The following is an 18,237-nucleotide window of genomic DNA, read 5'->3' on the forward strand; positions in this document are numbered from 1 at the left end:
TCAAATAAACATCCTATTTTTTCTGGATTTTTCTTCAGGATATTATGGTTGACTATTACTCCTTATATTCTTTCTAGATTAATTTGATACAAATCTTGGATTTCATCATCTCTACTCATTATTCAGACTTTCCCTGGTATTCCTTCCTTTCTATGAAATTACATTTAAGAAAAATTTTTAATGAACATTTGCAAATATATACAAAAGTGGAAAGACTGTTATAATGAATCCCTATGTACCCATTTCCCTGTTTCAACATTATCACCAAACAGCCAAGTTTCTTTCGCTTCTTCCCCCGTTTTTTTTTTTTTTCCTTTTTTGGCTTGAGAATTTTAAAGATATCATTTCATCAATAACGCAGTCCATATTCAAAATCCCTAATTGCCTCAAAAATGTTATTTCATTTCTGATTTATTGTCCCACTTTTAGTGATAAGATTGATTGAAGTGCAAGTTCCTTATCAACTTTTCTCCTGACAGTTTCAGCAGCTGTCAGTGCTTTTCTCCCAGGTCTATCTTTCGAAAATTGTAATTTTCTAGTTCTATCATTTCCTCTATATCTGTTAGTTGGAATTCTTCTCCAATGTTGAATAGATTTGGGATAGTGGGCAAATTTTTCTTGTTCTCTTTCTTAAATGGAAATCTTTAACTGTTTCATGATTAGTTATAATATATATATTTTTTAAGTTTAAAAAAACCCGTTACAAGATTTAGAAAGTTTTCCATTATGCTTAGTTTTCAAAGAGCTTTTTTTTTGTTTGTTTTCTTGAAACAAGCATGAATTGATTTTGAATTTTATTAAATTATTTTTCTGCATCTTTTGGAATTAAGATAGGATTTTTTCCCCTTATTTTGTTAATAGGATTAATTCCATTTTTTCGCATTTCTTTAATAAACTTGTGTTAGTTTGAGTTCTCCAAGAAGCACATATCAAGAAAGGATTAGACATGTAAGATATTTGCTGGGGGAAATGACTGTAAAGGATGAATAGGCAGGAATAAGAATAGGCAGGGAAACCATGATGCAGGTCTGACATCTATGAAACGAGAGGGCAAAAAAAAGGAGGATTGAGCAGGAAGAGTCTCAGACTACAGCACAATTTTAAGAAAATTATAGTCAGGCTGATGGAAGACTTTGTGCCACAGTCTCCTGTTGGAGGTATTCTGAGACTAGTGCCCTTGCCGTGCTTATTCATTGGCTGAGACCACACTGGGAAAACATGGCTTCAGCATCAACACAGTGATGGATCCAGAGGGATGGAAGCTGGGGTATCAGTCAACAGTGCTGCCCACAGCAGGAAGTCTGGATGGGTCTCCCCTACCCCAATTGCAATTATGAAGGGATATGTGTTGCAACCCCCAATTGAGAAGGGTGTAACTATCAATTTTTCAGACCCCTCATGTATGTAAGGTTGAGTCCTACCACCAGGTAAGCCACCAAGACTTCCTAAGGTAGTTAAGGCTGAGGGAAATTTAGAATGGATAGTGGAGGACGAAGAGAGTGGGCACCAATTGTAGCCCCAAAGAGTAACTGCAGAAAGGGAATTTGTTTATCTCCTGTCTCCCTTTTGTACATTTCTTTCAGCAAGATCATGGAGAAGCTGTTCCCCAAATCTGTATGAAGAAGTAAGGAGATCTGTGTGGGGCAAGGGGTGGACTCTGGTGTCCATGAAAATGTACCGTTCTTCCATCATACTTTTCACAGATTTAAATACACTAGAAGAAAATAAAGAAGAATTAAAAAGAAAGAAACTCAGAGTAAGGAAGATATAAGTATCACATATAACCAAGAAGCCATAAAATAAAAGATTGATGGATCCAACCAGATAAAAAATTCTACATGGATAAAAGTTTTATGCAAAGTCAAATGTCAAAAAAGAAACAGAAAAAAACTGAAATTCATATCTCAAGGGCCTGATTTTTTTAATATATAAAGATCTCCTAAATCAAAAGGAAAAATACCAATCTCAGTGGCTTTAAACAACAAGAGTTTATTTCTCAGCAGTGCTTTGCATCTATCATAGGTCATACAAGGCTCTTTTCCAAGTTTCCTTCACTGCAGGACTTATGCTCAGAAGCAGCTATCTCCTGACACACTCTTGGTAACCGCGGCAGAGGGAAAAAGACTGTAGGATCTTGTACTAGCAATTAAATGCAGACCTGAAAGTGACACTCATCAATTCCTCTCACAAATCATTGGCCAGAACCAGTCCCATGGCCTTGGCCAAGCCCCAAAGGACCAGGCTGTGTGATACGTTGTGTGCCTGGAAGGAGAGGAAAATCTGATATTTGTGAGCAGCGCTAACGTCTGTCACATTACCAATCCTATTCCCAAGTATATGAGTTGTTTGACTTCTCTATTGAAGGTCTAGTCAAAGAAAGACGACGGCATATTTCATTGCATTCCACATGCTGGTTATTAAAGAAGTAAAAAATCCCTCTTTTTCCAAAATTGGTATTGACATCTTTTTGATCAACAGAGTGAATCTGGGGATCTGTGAGATAGATGAGCCCTTTCCCATTACCAGTCACCCAACCTAAAAGAGAAATGAATACATCTGAGTATTAAATCCCCTATGAATGTCAGTCAAGTGTTTCAGAAAACATATATATATATATATATATATACACATATATATGTATGTATGTATACATGCACACACATACACACTCTTATAGAGAAACTTTAAAAACATGGTTATTCTGTGGTTTATATTTAGTAAACTTTTGCTAAAGGTTTTGGGTTGCATATTCCAATTATTGGTTTAAGAAGAAATATTGGGTAATTATATTTGTTAAATATGACATACCCAGATCATCAATTTTAGAGTAATTATTAAAATAACAGTATTGAATATTTCTTTCGTGATTCAAGAGTTTCTTTCATGCCTTACTCATTAATGCATATATTCATCCGTTCATTCAACAAATATCATGGAGTACAGACACTGTTTTGTACAAAACACTGTTTTAGGCAGTGGAGATCCAGCGGTGATCAAGCTATTCAAAAATATTCATTGAGTGAACACATTTGTGAACAGAACAGATCAATAAATCATAAATAAGATTGTAAAGGGAACAGATCAATAAATGATAAATAAGTAACGTATACGACAGAGAATAGGGAAGGTTTTGGCATGGTCATGGCATTGTTACTAGACATAATTATAAGAAATTTTATTTGTTATTTTCATGAAGCATAGAGTATCTGCTCTTAATTCTGATGAATAAAATACCAAACTCAAACAAAATTAAAATATTAATGCAGATTTTTAAAAAAGATTCAAGTACACATAGCTTTCAGTTCCAAAATGATCCCAATTATGTAACCCAACATCACACTTTTATTAAGCGTAAGGGACTGGAGAAAAGTAAAAGTGGAAAGAAGATTTTGACAGGTGAAAAAAATGCAATAATATGAAATCTTCGTCCAAGTGTAATTGTGTATTTGTTGTTTTGTCTGTCTTTGTGGGAGAGGTGAGCGGTGGATCCTTCTAGTCAGCTGTCTTGCTCTGCCCCTCAGTAAAAAATCTACATCACTCAAATCCACTTGAGTGAAATAAAAAAAGCTGTAATGTATTTGCTCTGGAATTAAGCTCCCCAAAATATAAGCCAGACCTTCCCACTGATTATGCACTACCTTAGACACTTGTAGAAGTTTAAGACTTTTTTTTCTTTCAGGAATCATTTGCTACATATAGTAAAATTGACTAATTCAATTTCAAATAATAGTTTAAACACTGAACAATCTACTAAATAATGATTAGCAAATCTAGTTCAAAACCTCACATTTACATACAAATAATATTAAAAATAAAAAATTATTCCCAGTTTCACATACCTTGTAAATCAACCACAACGTCTCTGTGATTAGAAAACTCATAGGAAAAATGTCCATAAGCCAAACCATATTCTGTGGCTTTGTATTCTGTTTTCACTACTTTTGTATTATTTGATAATTTTACAAATTCTCCCAGGATGTAAGGTTCCACACTGACACATCCCTTTATTGTCTGGTCCTCTAAAATCTGAAAAATAGAATGGGAGGCAGTATAGCATAATAGTAAAGGCTGTGGGCTTTGGAGCTGAGTAGATCTCAGTTTGAACCTAGGCTCTGCCACTTACGAACTTTGCTACTTTTCTTCTCCAACTGTAAAATGGGTATAATAATAATTACCTTTTAAGTTTGTTAAAAGGATTATATAAGAAAATGCATGTACAGTGCTTAACATTGTGGCATATAATGAAACCTAAAGTTATTATTATTCATATATTAAACTGTTCACCTAAAAATTAGGCCACGAAGTGACTTATCCTGGGGGCTAGCTTGCCAGGGCTAGATCATACACTGGGACTCTGGATTGGAATATCAGCTCAAGCATTTCTGTGAAGATAAGATCTACTTCGGGGAGTTGTTTTGAATGTTAGAGTTAGTGTTTGTAAAGTGCCTGGCATAGTATGTGACATAAAGAAAGTGCAAAATGGATGATAGCTGTTGTTATTATCAGTAATAAAAGATGGGTCTAAAAATGTCTCTGGGCAGTGTAAGACTCATTGTAAATATGAATGCACTAAAGATTTAATATACAAGTATTTGGGGAAGCAGGGTATTCTTGATCCAGAGAAGAGAAAACTCAGTGGGGATATTTGCTTTTATTTATTTAAAGGGGTATCTTAGTGAAGAGAGATTGGTCTCAATGGCCCCAGAAGACAGAGCTGTAATCCATGGGTAGAAGTTAGAGGAAAATAGATTTGGGCCAAATCGAAGAACTTCCTAACAATTTGAATTATTTGAAAGTAAAAGGATAATGATTTTTTCTTACTAAAAGTGATTAAGCTATGGCTTAGTAATCACTTGGTTTCAAGAGGTGGGATAAAAAGATGTAAAATGGGATTTGTGCGTCATGTTGAGGGGATAATTTGTACTAGACATGATCTTTAGGGTTCTTTCTCTCTTTGGAAGTACAGAGACAATGCAAAAGGAAAGTTTACTAACAATGCTAACTTGACCATGTGGGACCAGATATCAGGATCAATTGATATTCAAGTGTGACTTGGAAGATCCAAATGATGCATTCAGGGTACAGAGGATCATATTTCTTACCTATCTGTGTAAGTAGATGAAGCAGATGAAGTAGACTAAAGAGCCTGGTAACTGAGTTTATTGGATTTTACTAGACTGATGGTGGAGATACACAGGTTGGTAATAGAAATCTGACCTAATATATATTTATTGGTCTGTTTAGCCAAATGTTTGCTTTTTTTAATCTTACCAGTAATATTGTGGATGGGATATAGAACATCTGTGTTGGAATCTTTTGTTCATAGAGTCTCTTGTTAAATTCTGTCACGTAGTACTGTGCAGTCATCTGCCGCTCCACATCAATGAAGTGGTGCCAGAGCCCCTTCTGCTCCTTATATTCTTTCCCAACATATCTATGAGTGGAGAAAACAACACAACAAAATGCAAAAGTGATCTTACTCATTATAGAGTAAGAGAGGGGAGATCAAAAGAGATGCAAAAATGCTTGAAATGTGTTACTCTTTCTCTGCCTTAAACAGTCAATATTAATTATCTTGACTTATCTCATGATTCAAATAATTTTGTAAGAGCCACCTGAACAATGACACACAGCTCATGCTAGTTGACCCAGCATGATATTGATTATACAGAGAAAGTGTCTACTTAATGTAGCAGTTCTCAAGACCTCTTTGATAAGTCTAGGGGTCAGCATGATGTACTGGAAAGTGCATGGACTCTGGAATCAGATCCTTTACTACCTGCAATGTGGCCTTATACAGGGGCGATAAATCAGTCTGAAGCTTTCCTCTATCCCTTCCTTTTGTGATTACTTCATCCCTACAAATACTTATTTTCTACCAACAGTGCAGAACACTGTGCATAATTCTGTGGTAGTTCTGAGTGTTTTGAAGAAAGTGTGAAACATGTTTTGTATATTTCAAGGGTTTATAGCACAGTTGTAGAGGGAAGACACGAGGCAGTAAGTGACTAAGTGTTGAAAAGAGCAAAGCAGTAAGTACTACACTTTACTGTAGCTTATAGAGTCGTCCCTCGGTATCCACAGGGGATTGGTTCTACCACCTCCTGTGAATACCAAAATCCAAGGATGCTCAAGCCCCTGATATCAAATGGTGTGGTATTTACATGTAACCTATGCACATATAACCCATGTGTATATAATGCTTCCATGTGTAGCTTTCGTCTCTAGCTCTTTCCTCACCCACCCCTGCTTTGAACTTCATGGAAGGTGCCTGAAGAGCACTTATAGTAAACACTATATCCCTGGACCTGCTTCATCCCTGGCCTCAGAGGATCTTCCTGCCTTTTTTGTAGGCTCATCTGTTTACTTAAAAGTGTGGTTTTCATAGTTTAACTAGCCTTTTTGCCAGCATTATTAGTGAGAGTGTTTAAGGCTCTCCAGCCTGACATATGGCCAGGAACTCCATTTTTCTTATGTGTATAATGGGGTTAAAAATGTTTTCCTGATGGGTTTGAGATCATATTATAGAACATACAGCAAAATGCTGATAGAACATGGGTCTTGACATGTGTTAACTGTTATTAATTAACTAATGATGAAGAATAAGAGGAACAGAAATCTGACAACACACATTTTGGCCAATTTTTTCAGCCCTTTCAAAAATCTCATGAATGACTACTTAACAGAGGGCAAGATTAGCTCATTTTGTTTTGGTAATATAGTTGTTTTCAGAAATACCTCCCTAGAATTTCTTCTTGATGAAGATGATGAACCCAAAAAGCATTTCTCTGTCTGCCTTTCTTCTTCACATTCAGGTAGTCCCCCAAATACACAGCAGTTTCTTGGGCTGTCCACAGTTCAGATTTTTTGGAATATTTTAACAAAAGAGCATCTGGAGAAAAGATAAGAAGAAAATGGTTCTTATTTTCAAAAGGATGTTAGAATTCATAAATAAAGTTGAAGTGACACAGGTTCTAAATCAGTTCACTTCAAATCTTCAACTTTTTATACATTTTTTTCCCCAAATTTTGGCCTTTTCTATGACTACTGTTTAAAGTTATGAACTACAATAAAAAGGCAACACTTTACAAATTATAATGAAGAATAGCCTTCAAGTCACAAAATATCTCATTTGTTATGGCAAGGGATTAAGACCAATGTTTCTGATGAAATTAGTGGAAAATAAAGGGCTTTTTATTTTTTTATATTATTATTTTTTTTCCTTTTTGTCTTTTTTCGTGACCGGCAACGGATCGCAACCCTCAGTGTCGCGCCCGTACCGGACCGGGACCGGCCACGGGATCGCAACCCTCGGTGTTGCTCCCGCCCCTCACTCAACCAGTGAGCGGCCGGTCTGTATGTGGGATCCGAACCCTCGGCGGGAGCGCCACCGCGCTTCCCAAGCGGCGCACTATAGCAATGCGACACCGGGCTGGCCCAATAAAGGGCTTTTTAAAACAGCAAAACCTCAGAGACTGTCATGGGACAAGTGATACATGCTTGCAATTTCTTATTATCTGGGGGGTCCCAGATAACAAGAGATTGCTACCTATGCCAGATCACATAGATAGAAATAAGCTAAACAATTTTACCTGATAGGTTCCTGGCAACTCCAAGGATCCTAGATTACATATTAAAGTACACACTAATTTTCTCTTAAGTTTCTCAAGAATTACTTGAGAAAATATAGCTATTGAACAAAGATGCAACCTCAACACAAAAAAAGGAAAAGATAAGAACAAAAAGTAAGGGTGACTCCACCTTAAAGAAAGGAAGACCAGTGATAAGGCAAGAAAGCACTTCTTTGAGCAGAAAGACCAACATGAACCCTTAGGAAGAAATGCAATATTTTAGTATCCAAGTTAAAATGAAGTAAGCAAAGACCTCCTGTGTCTAGGTCATGGTTATGAAGAAATGAATGGGAGACTTGGGAGAGAAAATATTTAAAGTAAGATAAATCCACAGGTCTGGGGAGGGGATAACTGTGAGCTGGGAGAGATGGTGAGCAGGGTTGGGTGACTCAATCAGAGAAGCTGTGATGGAAATGGAAGGTGAACTGCTTGTGCACGCACAGGAAGGGGGATGAACTGATGGAAGAAGAAAGGAGGAAATGTATTACTGTTCTGTTTCTGCAACTTTGGCATTTTCTTCCACCAATGTTAGTTTTCACCCATAGATTAGCACACAACAATAAGTAACAATAAAGCAGTTACCTAACCTTATTACTAGAAGATGTTGCTATCTTGGGTGGGTGACAACTTGATCTGTATTTTAGTCTGACTTCAAGGCATCAGGCAAAACATTGCAATATTTTGAAGCAGAAGTTCTCAACATTGGTTTTATATGGAACCACTGGGGAGCTCCTTAAAAATACTGATGCTTGAATCCACACCCCAGACCCATTAGATGGGAATCTCTGGGGTGAGGCATTGGAAATTTTAAGAAGCCCTCCAGGGGAGTCTCATGTGGTGCCAGGGTTGAGGACTACTTTTTAGTATCCAGTGCTTAGCAATTCATGTAGTTTGTTTCTTCTGAGATTCACTTTGCAATAGTTTTCTCTCATTCGATTAATTCTTCTGCACGTTGGGAGGGTATTATGTTATTCTCTGAGCTAAGGGAAGAATCTCCTGTCTTCTTCCCAGCTTCTCTAACACTTTCAAGCTGTTAAACACAATGACTATTTGGTGGCCCCAGCCCAGGTCCCTCCTATGGGAAGTGACCCTGGCTGTTCCTTAAGCAAGAAGTACCTGCCGATTGCAACAGGAGGGATTCTGTGTTCTGAATAGTTGCGTCCGCCTCAAATTCATGTGTTGAAATCCTAACCCACAAAGTGATGGTATTAGGAGTTGGAGCCTTTGGGAAGTGATGAGGTCATGGGGGTGAAGCCTTCATGAATGGGATTAGTGTCCTTTGCCCTTTCTATTATGTGAGGACACAGAGAAAAGGCATTGTCTATGAACCAGAAAGTGAGCCCTCATCAGACATTGAATCTGCTGGCACCTTGATCTCAGACTTCTCAGCCTCTAGAACTGTAAGAAATAAGTTTCTGTTGTTCATAAGTTACCCCAGTTTATGATATGTTGTTATAGCAACCCAAACGGGCTAAAACAAAGGGGCACCAGACCAATCCATTGGCTGTCAAGAAACCATTTATGTGGACAGGTATGAAAATCTCTGCCTATTAGAAGGATGCTGTTAGACATAGGTCAACTATGTCTCCCTGGAATTGGAATGTGGAAAAATACATCAGCTGGTTGGTAAAAAGAACCAAAGGAGAAGATAGAAGCTGAGTGAATAATATGGTATCTAGACTGTTAAAGTCAGCTGGTTGGTAAAGAAAATCAATAGGGAGGGTAGACGCTGAGTGGATGATATGTCATCCAGGGCTGCTTTAAACCCTGGGTGATGGCAGTGCCTAAGTCCTCTAAGACTCCTGTCTCCCTACTGCCTTGTGGGTCCTCATGGCAAACCTCCAACAGGTGAGGCAGCCTGAGCGAGTCTCCATTCTTTGCAACCACTAAGGTGTATCGCACAGAGTGAGGGAGGCCCCTGAAGTGTACGTTTCTCTGTGAGCTCACAAAGCGTTACAGGGGCCTATATCTTTCACGAGCTTTAAGTGAGCTACATAACAAGCTCTTCAGAGGGCCTCAAACATAGACGCTTCTGGAGGTTGTACCGACTGAAAATGTTGTACTCACTGTGTGCTCGGTGGAGTTGGCTGGGCTTAAAAACTCCCATATTCTTCAGTCTCTGAAACAGCCAGTCACGTCTTACTCCTGCCAAGAGTTTTTCAACGTCATCAGGCTGCAGAATGCGAGCCTCAAGGAACTCTTGCCTCATCTTTCCTGGCAATGAACCACAAGAACTCCCACTGGAATTCAGCCAGCACCATGGGTATTCCCCCTCAGAAGACGCGCTGGAGAACGCGGGTGATTTCAACCACCACGTTGAGGATGAGCTAGAATTCTGGCTGCAGTTTAGCACGTTTCCAGGATCATTTCCTTCCTCTGTGGTGGTGCAGTCCTCGCTGAGGACAGGAAAGGGAATGTTACTGCTTACACCTGGAGTCTCAGCCCTCTGAATGGGCAGCTGCCTGAGAGCACACAGTCTAGGAGAGCCACGTGCACTTGCAGACTGAACATCAGCGTCATCGAACTGGTGGTCCCCCTCATCCACAGTCGAGGCATCGGGGTCGATGCCCTGCACTTCGACTGAGCCACCACCCTTTCCTGAGTCAGGATTTTGAACAGGCCAATGAGGCGTGAGAGAGCTATGTGCCATCACGGAGCTGTGGACCAGAGAATTGTCCGCGACTATATGAGAGTCCGAGGGTGCATCTTCTGTGCATTCTGCTGTTTCTCTTTCTGGGTCAGCCTGGGAAGGGCTATCTTTAAATGCAGGGTGGGTGCCTCTTTCATTGATTTCTTTTCCCTTCTCTTTCCCGTGCCTGCCTTTGGCATCACAGTTGGTTTCTGGAAACTCATCAATTATTTCAAAGGTTTCTTCTTCTTGGACTGAAGGATATGTGGCCATGTTCTTAAGCCTACCAGAATCAGAAGACCAAGAAACAGAACTGCATGAGGGTCTGGAGTGAGCAGAAGTATTTTTGGGTCCCATTTTGCTGACTTCCTGGATACCTTCTGGAGTTCCTTCCAACAGCTCTGCACCAGAGACCAAGAAAGTGCCTATTGTGTTATGGGGCAGAAAGGTTGTCAAGGGCATGTGTTTGTGTAGTTGACTTTGAGAAGACTCTAAGTTGCCATCCTTGGACAACTGCAGGGAGAGGCCACGAAGCTCTGAAGACAATGGGTGCGCAGCTCTGCCTTCCCCGCCGTCCTCCAGCTCCTCAGACAAGGCCGTGGAACACTGAGTGTCCACGAGATGTTCTTTGCTAGGCTCTTTTATGGCTGACCTGTCATCAACATAATCCACTTCCTCCCAGCTTGTAGAACTACATGCTGATAACTTACTCCAAGAACTGGAGCTCTGGCTGTCACTCAGAGACTTGTTCAAAACAGCTCTGCCACCACTGCTGTGGTCTAGTGGCTCATTCTCAGCCTCCACATCTTTCACAGAGACTCGAAATGCATCAGAATGGGTCCAGTTTCTCCTTCCTGTCCTTCTGAGTGTCTCCTGACCATTCCTGGCCATTTGGGAGGAAAATATTCCCATGCCTTTTTGAGAGTGCAGTCTGTATTCGATAGTACTCACAGTATCTATGCTTTTTGTTTCTGTTTTTAAAGCAGTGATACAGACTCCTGTTTTTGTATCTTTCTGTTTATTTTTGTTGTTTCCACAAGTGCTTTCAAATACTTCACACACTGAAGTATGGTGTTGTGAATAGGTTTCAAGCATTTTTTGGAAATCCACTTGCCCATGCAAGATGGGTTTATTCATCCCACACTTAAAACTCTCTGGAACATAAGATCTGTCATCTAAATTTGAGAAGCTTTGAATTTGTAAATGATTCTTCACCTGGGTGATAACTGACATGATTTCCCGAGACAGAGTTTCTCTGTCCTGACTTCTGGAGGAAGTGCTAAAAGTGTACAGCTTTCCCATAGCTTCACAACAGAGCTGACTCGCTGCAAGGACTGTCTGTGTCTCCCCGTGTAGTCTTCGGTGCACTGTGGTGAGACCAAAAGCAGCTTTGACAAAACTATGAAGCTCCTGTTTTCCGGTAACTGGCTCATCATCTCTCCTGGTGAGGAGGCCGACTTCAAAGGCCTCTTTGGCTTCACACAGATATGCATTTTTCATTCCTGGAGGACAGTCATTAGAACTACTATATGACAACAAGCATGTGCCACGAATATTCTGAGGAAAAACCAAATACAAAATCAGATATTGAATTGGAAACTGGAAGTGAATCAGGACAAAATTTTTCACTCCTGGAGAATCATCATTTGAAATATAGTAACATAAACACATACCTCCACATATTCTAAGGAAAATACACAATCAAACACTGAGTTAAGAACCTGAGGTCTTTTTGGTGAATCAGAAGAAGGGACTGGGATGTAAGTGATTGGCTGGCATGAAGGGGTGGAAACTTAGCTTTAACTACCATCCTACTGTAGCCTTGATACTTTTTGACTAAAGATGATACATTTATGGATGTTGCTGTTAGTTTTAGTGGAGTCTATACATGGGAATGGACATAATAAGCTTCTCTATGCAAATAAGTTTTTCTTTATAGGTAAACACATTATTCGTTTAATAGTCAAAATAATAGAGTAGTGGTTTCCAAATTCATCTGTGCATTTGAATCACCTGGGTAATATTTTAAAATTAAAGATTTCTGGGAATGAATCCCAGAGATTTGCATTTAGTGGATCAAAGCCCAGGAATACATATTCTGAAAAGGCTCCTTTGGGTGATTCTGATGTGCAGCCAGGCTCAGGAACCATTGTTCCACAACAGACAACCTCATATCCTCAGGCTGAATTAACTTAGCTCCCACCAGGATGCTGCCATTCTGACTGAAAAAGTTTTTCTGCATGTGGAGTCTTATCACAGTTGCCCACCGTGAGGCACAAAGCCTACTTTAAGGTTAGACCCTTCCCTCCCATCGCTGGTATTAGAGAGCACCTGGGGGGAGAGGTACTGCGAGGGACGAGGGACTGTGCTGTCCTTACCACGGCTGTGAGCACGAAGAGAGGTGTGTAGGCGCTGAAGGCGGCCGCCAGCTTGCAGGCTTCGGCGGCCGACAGCAAATGATGGTCAAACTCCTTCAGCAGGCCCTGCGAGGAACAGGAGGCAAAGTGCAGGGTGATGATTACTTATCCATTCGCAAAAAAACAGGCTATAAAATTCCTTTGTTTTTCTTTCAAGATTCTGAGGAACCCCTTGCTCCTCATCACAACCCATGCAGAATAGTGCCCAGCAAGAGGAAGTGAGTCTAAAGACCCCAGGGTGGTGCCTGTCCTTTCCCCCAGCACCCACACACTCTCTATCCTCTACCGACACCCCAGAGAGGGCCTAATGTGTGCAAACATTTATAATGCCTGCCTGTGCAAAATAATTCAGAAGAGCTTCTTTGGAGGATGGGGACAGTTCTTTGTTCACAGGAACTCTGCACATTTTGTAGCCAGATTAGTTTATGACTTCTGCATTGTTCTTGGCAAAGGTCTCTTTAATTTATGATTTCACAGGAATTAGGATTCATTCATTCATTCTAGAAATATGTATTGTGTACGTCCATGTGCATGTGCCAGGCATTGTTCTAGACATGGGGGAGACAGCAGACAGGGAGCCCACAGTGAGCTCATTTTCTAATGTGGTGAAGGATCTGTCAATACACAAAATAAGTAAAGTGCATAGTATTTAAGATGGTGATAAGTGTTCTGGACAAAAATGAAGTGAGGAAGGGGTTAAGGAGATCCAGGGTGTGAAGGAAGCTTGCAGTTTTGAACAGTCACCAGGGACAACTTCACTGAACAGGGAACATAACTCTTTTTCTGTTTTGGTCTGATAGAAAAAGCAACATCTTACTGAGATTCAGATAACTAGCAGCAAGCTGTATGTGTCCTTTCACTACAACAATTATTATTGAGTATAGTCACCAATGGTCATTTTGGGTATTTAATAAAAATCTCAATAAAGATGATGATAGTAGAATCTCAGTTTCAGTGCAGTGCAGAGGCAGTTCAATATCTGTGCCAATTCTCTGGACCAGTCAGAGACCTGGGGTCTGCTCCCAGTTCTCCTTTGTACTGGTCGTGTAAACTGCAGAGGTTATTTAGTTTCTCTGGGCCTCAGTTTATTTTTCTCTCAAATGGGAACGATATATTCTGCTCTACCTACCTCATGGGTTTTATGTGGATATACAGACATTTTTCGAGCTGTAAAGTGATATATAAATATTAGTAATCATCATTGTTAAGGATAAGAGCTTGGAACAAGTGACTAATGCTCTAATTTGAACAGATGGCAATTAAATTTTAAAATTATTACGCCTCATTATGGAGATGGCCCAAGTTTGGAAACTAAATTCTGTGATAATTTGAAAGGAAATAAGTGGGCCCACCCCCCCAAAAAAATCACTTTGATGATATTCATTCACTAACCAGTAACGTTTTTGAGTGCCCTCTGTTTATTTGGTACTGTGCTAGGTGCTGGGATAATGAAGCCAAACAGGACACCATAGGACTGACCTGGGATTTCTGACATTAATCTAGGAGGGGAGACATTGTGCTACCTGACTTGTAGAGAGAGAAAGAGATTGAATAACCAACCACCAAGAATAGCGTTGACAGTTTTCTAGGTGATGCCACCAGGTTTTTGGCAAGTGATAATTACCAAGTTAATCTGTGGATTGTTTTTAAACTTTTCATAATCTTTCTTGCTCATGGAAACAAAGATGTCTGCCAGTATACCTAGTGACGTGGAAAGGCCCTGTAAGGAAAACACAAACAAATCACAGATTGGGAATTCACGTCTATTATTGCTGTCATCTCATGGCCTAAAGGCGATGATTATCCCTCCATATGAGCCATATGCCTATTATTATTATTATTATTATGGCTATGACACTGGAAATACTTTTTTTTTCCTTTTTGTCTTTTTTCGTGACTGGTAACGGGATCGCAACCCTCAGTGTTGCGCCCGCACCGCGCTCAACCAGTGAGCGGACCGGTCTCTATATGGGATCCAAACCCTCGGCAGGAGCACCGCTGTGCTCCCAAGCGCTGCACTCTACCGAGTGCACCACTGGGCCGGCCCTGGAAATACTTTTAAACTAGATGTCACAGGGCTTTAAAGATCAACACATCTTGAGGCACATGCACTTAATGTACACACAGCTATTTCCTATCTGGGTTTTGTTGGATTACCAACCCTAACTTGTTCATACTGCTGGGCCCAAAAAAGAGTCCTCTCATCACATTTCGATTCATGCAAAAGGAGTGCAGGCAGCAACACTGCTGACACAGCTCAGGGAGATGGAGAAACCTGGTGCTTCAGTTAATGAGGAAAATATTCCCACAGAATTGCAGAGAATGAAAATGTCGAGTAGGAAAGCAAACGATGTTTCTAAATTTCTTGAATAAAGATGTTACATAAATAATTGAAGCAAAACGATTTAACATATAAGCAATTCATCTCAACTTTACTATGGAATCAGGTAAAGGCTATATATATAATAGGACAGATAGATGAATGGATTAGCAGTGATAAATATATAAGCAGTTACTTACCAATGATTATAGAAACACTAGATATATCCCAAGAGTCTAGCGGTGAGTGAAGACACAGCAAGACACAGAGCAAGTTACTAAATGCTCCTGGTCTTATGATCATGAAGAATAAATAAACATAGAACAGATGAAATTGATTAAATGATAAACTGAATTGTGCCATATGCAGATAATCATCCAAAGACAATTACAGGAAAGAAGAGAAAGAAGGACTAGACGACCTTTTTATCTGGCTGAGGAAGTGTCAAATATCCTATGATTGAGGCCCATATTAACTCTGCTGCTTCATACCACATCCCTGAAAAAAAAAAAAAAGCAGGGGAGGGGACAGGGGAGAATTTCTAGTATCTGTGCTCTTGTGTTAGAAAATACGTTTGAAAACTAATACAGAAAGAAGATTCATTGGATCCCGTTAGGAAAACTCAGGGCTAGATTAGATCGACACAACAATCTGTCTTTCCAGATGGTTTAACACAGGTAATTTTTCCATTTCATTAGGAAACAGTAAGAATTATTATATATTTTATGTATAATACACAATTATATACTATATATAAGTAGTTATGTCCATTATTTACAAGAATAATAATGGCCCTCTTCTGTTAAAATTTTTCAAAATCTTTAGTTTTACTTTTAAGTATAATTAGGGTTCTGTAAACCTTGCTTGAAAAATTAATGAATTCCCCAAGGAATGAATAAGTAAGGTGTCATGTGGATTTAGAATCAGGTGCACTATATGAGGGCATTTCAAAAAGTTCATGGAAAAATAGAACTGAAAGATAAGAAGAATCTTTCCATAAACTTTTTGATGTACCCTCGTATCACACAAATTCCTGCTGAACTAAGTCACATGCTAGAAATACTACAGGTTGAATATCTCTTATCCAAAATGCTTGGGACCAGAAGTATTTTGGTTTTGGAGTTATTTGGATTTTAGAATACCTGCATAATATATACTGGTTCAGCATTCCTAATCCAAAAATCTAAAATCTGAAGTGCTCCAACGAGCATTTCCTTCAGGCGTCATGTAGGTGCTCAAAATGTTTCAAATTTCGGACCATTTTGGATTTCACATTTTCTGATTAGGAATACTCAATCTGTACTGAGAATCCTATGATTAACAGCCACAATACACATTGTAAATTTCTCTAATAAAACTCAAGAAAAAATATTTTGTTTTATTAATATTTATAACACTCCTAGGATCTTAAATAGCATTCTCTTTTTGATGAGGAAACCAAAACCAGTGGAGATTAACAATTTTAGCCAGATACAGTAATATCTTATAGTCAGACTTTGTAAATGAGCCTTGAGAGGCGCGAATGTTTGTTGACCGTACCTAGCTTTTGCAGAATTTGCCCTCTGATCTGTATACAGACCGACTGCACAAGGACCTTGTCACTTTCATTTCTGTACAGCCAGGAACCTAAAATAAAAGAGAGAAGAAAGAACTGCCTCGAATTATTAGAAAACAGCCTGGTAAAAGAAAATGGTTTTCATAAAAGCCTTCACAAGCACATGTGATATAAATGTGAGAGATAATCTCCTCTCTACATTTAGAAGAAGGTCCGAATTCCTTGACGTAGCCTACAAGACTCCAAGGAAATGAACTCCTGTCTGGTCTCTGATTCTTCTCTTGCCAGCTGTGCTCTGTCCATTCCGGCTTCATTTGTGTTCTTATAATAGCAGTAGTCTCTTGCTTCGTGGCATCTGCATTTACTGTTACCCCTGCCTGGGGTCCTCTTTCCTCTGGCTCCCCAAGAAGCCCCTTCTTCTTCAGGTCCCAGCTTCAATGCTATTGCCTCAAAGCCCTCCCCAGATTAGTTTACCTACAGCATTACCCACTGTCTTGTGGGTGCCTTGCAGAGGGTGGGATCATTCCCATCCAGCCAAAATTGGTTTGGATGTCAAAACTGACGACTCCACACGAGCACCAAGAGGGTATGAAAAGATTTATTGCTTACATAATGAGACTTTCTGGGGAGAGCAGGGCCAGCTCCTAAGCTGGTCTGTTTGACTTGAATGTAGGGAGAAGTGAGTGGCTTTGGCTTTCATCATGATTAGGGTGTGGGGCTGGGGTAAATGTTCCCACAGCTGGGCTGAGGTTTGTGAATGAATGAGTTTCTTTCTTTTTTTTGTAAATCAATGTGTCCAGTGTGGGGCAAAAGGGTAAGGGAAGGCTGGGGCCTGACAGCTATCAGTGGTCAAGCATCAAAAATAGAGCCAGGCTCTTTATTACATCCCCCTTATTATTCTCTGTCACATCACCCTCTTTATTTTCTTCATAGGTTTTAATCCCAGTGTGTGTGTGTGTGTGTGTGTATGTGTGTAGAGAGTGTAGAAGGTAGCAAGTGTGCAGATGGTAGTTCAGTGATGGGGGCCACAAATGAGGGGTGTGTGGTCAATATTAGTATTCTAAAATATCTCCCCAGTAGAAATGGAACTTTAAACCTTATATCCAAGCACATTGAACTTAAAAGTCCAATGGAAACTGAGCTCAACTTACTGAAAAACTTGTTGGCTAAATGCCCTCAAATTCAGAAAAGATATCTGAAGGCTTAAATTATGTGTAACCCAACTATTAGGGCTTGTTTCCTTTCATTCATGATTAAATATTAAAATGAAATCCATTTCAAAATAAGTTTTCATTACAGTTCTTATGTAGCAAAATCAAATTTATTTTCCAAATCACTTAAATACTCAAAGCCATAAACTTACTTTCCTTTTTTTATTTTATATTTGAAACATAATTGATTATACATATTTATGTATAATCAAATATGTACAGAGCTATCAGTATGTGTGTACAATATGTGATCAAATCAGCATTATTAACATGTTCATCATTAAAAGTTGTAATTATTTTTTATGGGTAAAGAATTGGGTAATTCTGTCATTTGTAGCAACATGGGTGAGCTTGGAGAAAATTATGCTAAGTGAAATAAGCCAGGCACAGAAAGAGAAATACCACATGTCCTCACTCATATGTGGATGCTAAGAAAGAAGGGGGGGGGGGGGGGGGGGGGGGGGGGGGGGAAAG

At 39.5% G+C, this 18,237-nt stretch overlaps 1 protein-coding gene across 1 annotated transcript in view; it reads right to left on the minus strand.

Annotated features, from left to right (window-relative positions):
* Positions 1-1,967: 1,967 nt before the first annotated feature.
* ALPK1 (alpha-kinase 1) overlaps positions 1,968-18,237 on the minus strand; it is a 73,072-nt gene continuing 56,802 nt past the window's right edge. Inside the window, exons 6-14 of the mRNA XM_008567228.1 lie at positions 16,537-16,623; positions 15,419-15,495; positions 14,302-14,397; positions 12,639-12,743; positions 9,699-11,817; positions 6,739-6,892; positions 5,272-5,434; positions 3,840-4,026; positions 1,968-2,535 (exon numbers count right to left, since the gene is read on the minus strand). Of these exons, the coding sequence (XP_008565450.1) occupies positions 2,324-2,535; positions 3,840-4,026; positions 5,272-5,434; positions 6,739-6,892; positions 9,699-11,817; positions 12,639-12,743; positions 14,302-14,397; positions 15,419-15,495; positions 16,537-16,623 (3,200 nt within the window). The 3' untranslated portion in view covers positions 1,968-2,323. The remainder of the gene's footprint in view (positions 2,536-3,839; positions 4,027-5,271; positions 5,435-6,738; positions 6,893-9,698; positions 11,818-12,638; positions 12,744-14,301; positions 14,398-15,418; positions 15,496-16,536; positions 16,624-18,237) is intronic.

This window comes from Galeopterus variegatus, unplaced genomic scaffold (genome assembly GCF_000696425.1).
Source record: "Galeopterus variegatus unplaced genomic scaffold, G_variegatus-3.0.2 Scaffold2, whole genome shotgun sequence".
Lineage (NCBI taxonomy): Eukaryota > Metazoa > Chordata > Mammalia > Dermoptera > Cynocephalidae > Galeopterus > Galeopterus variegatus.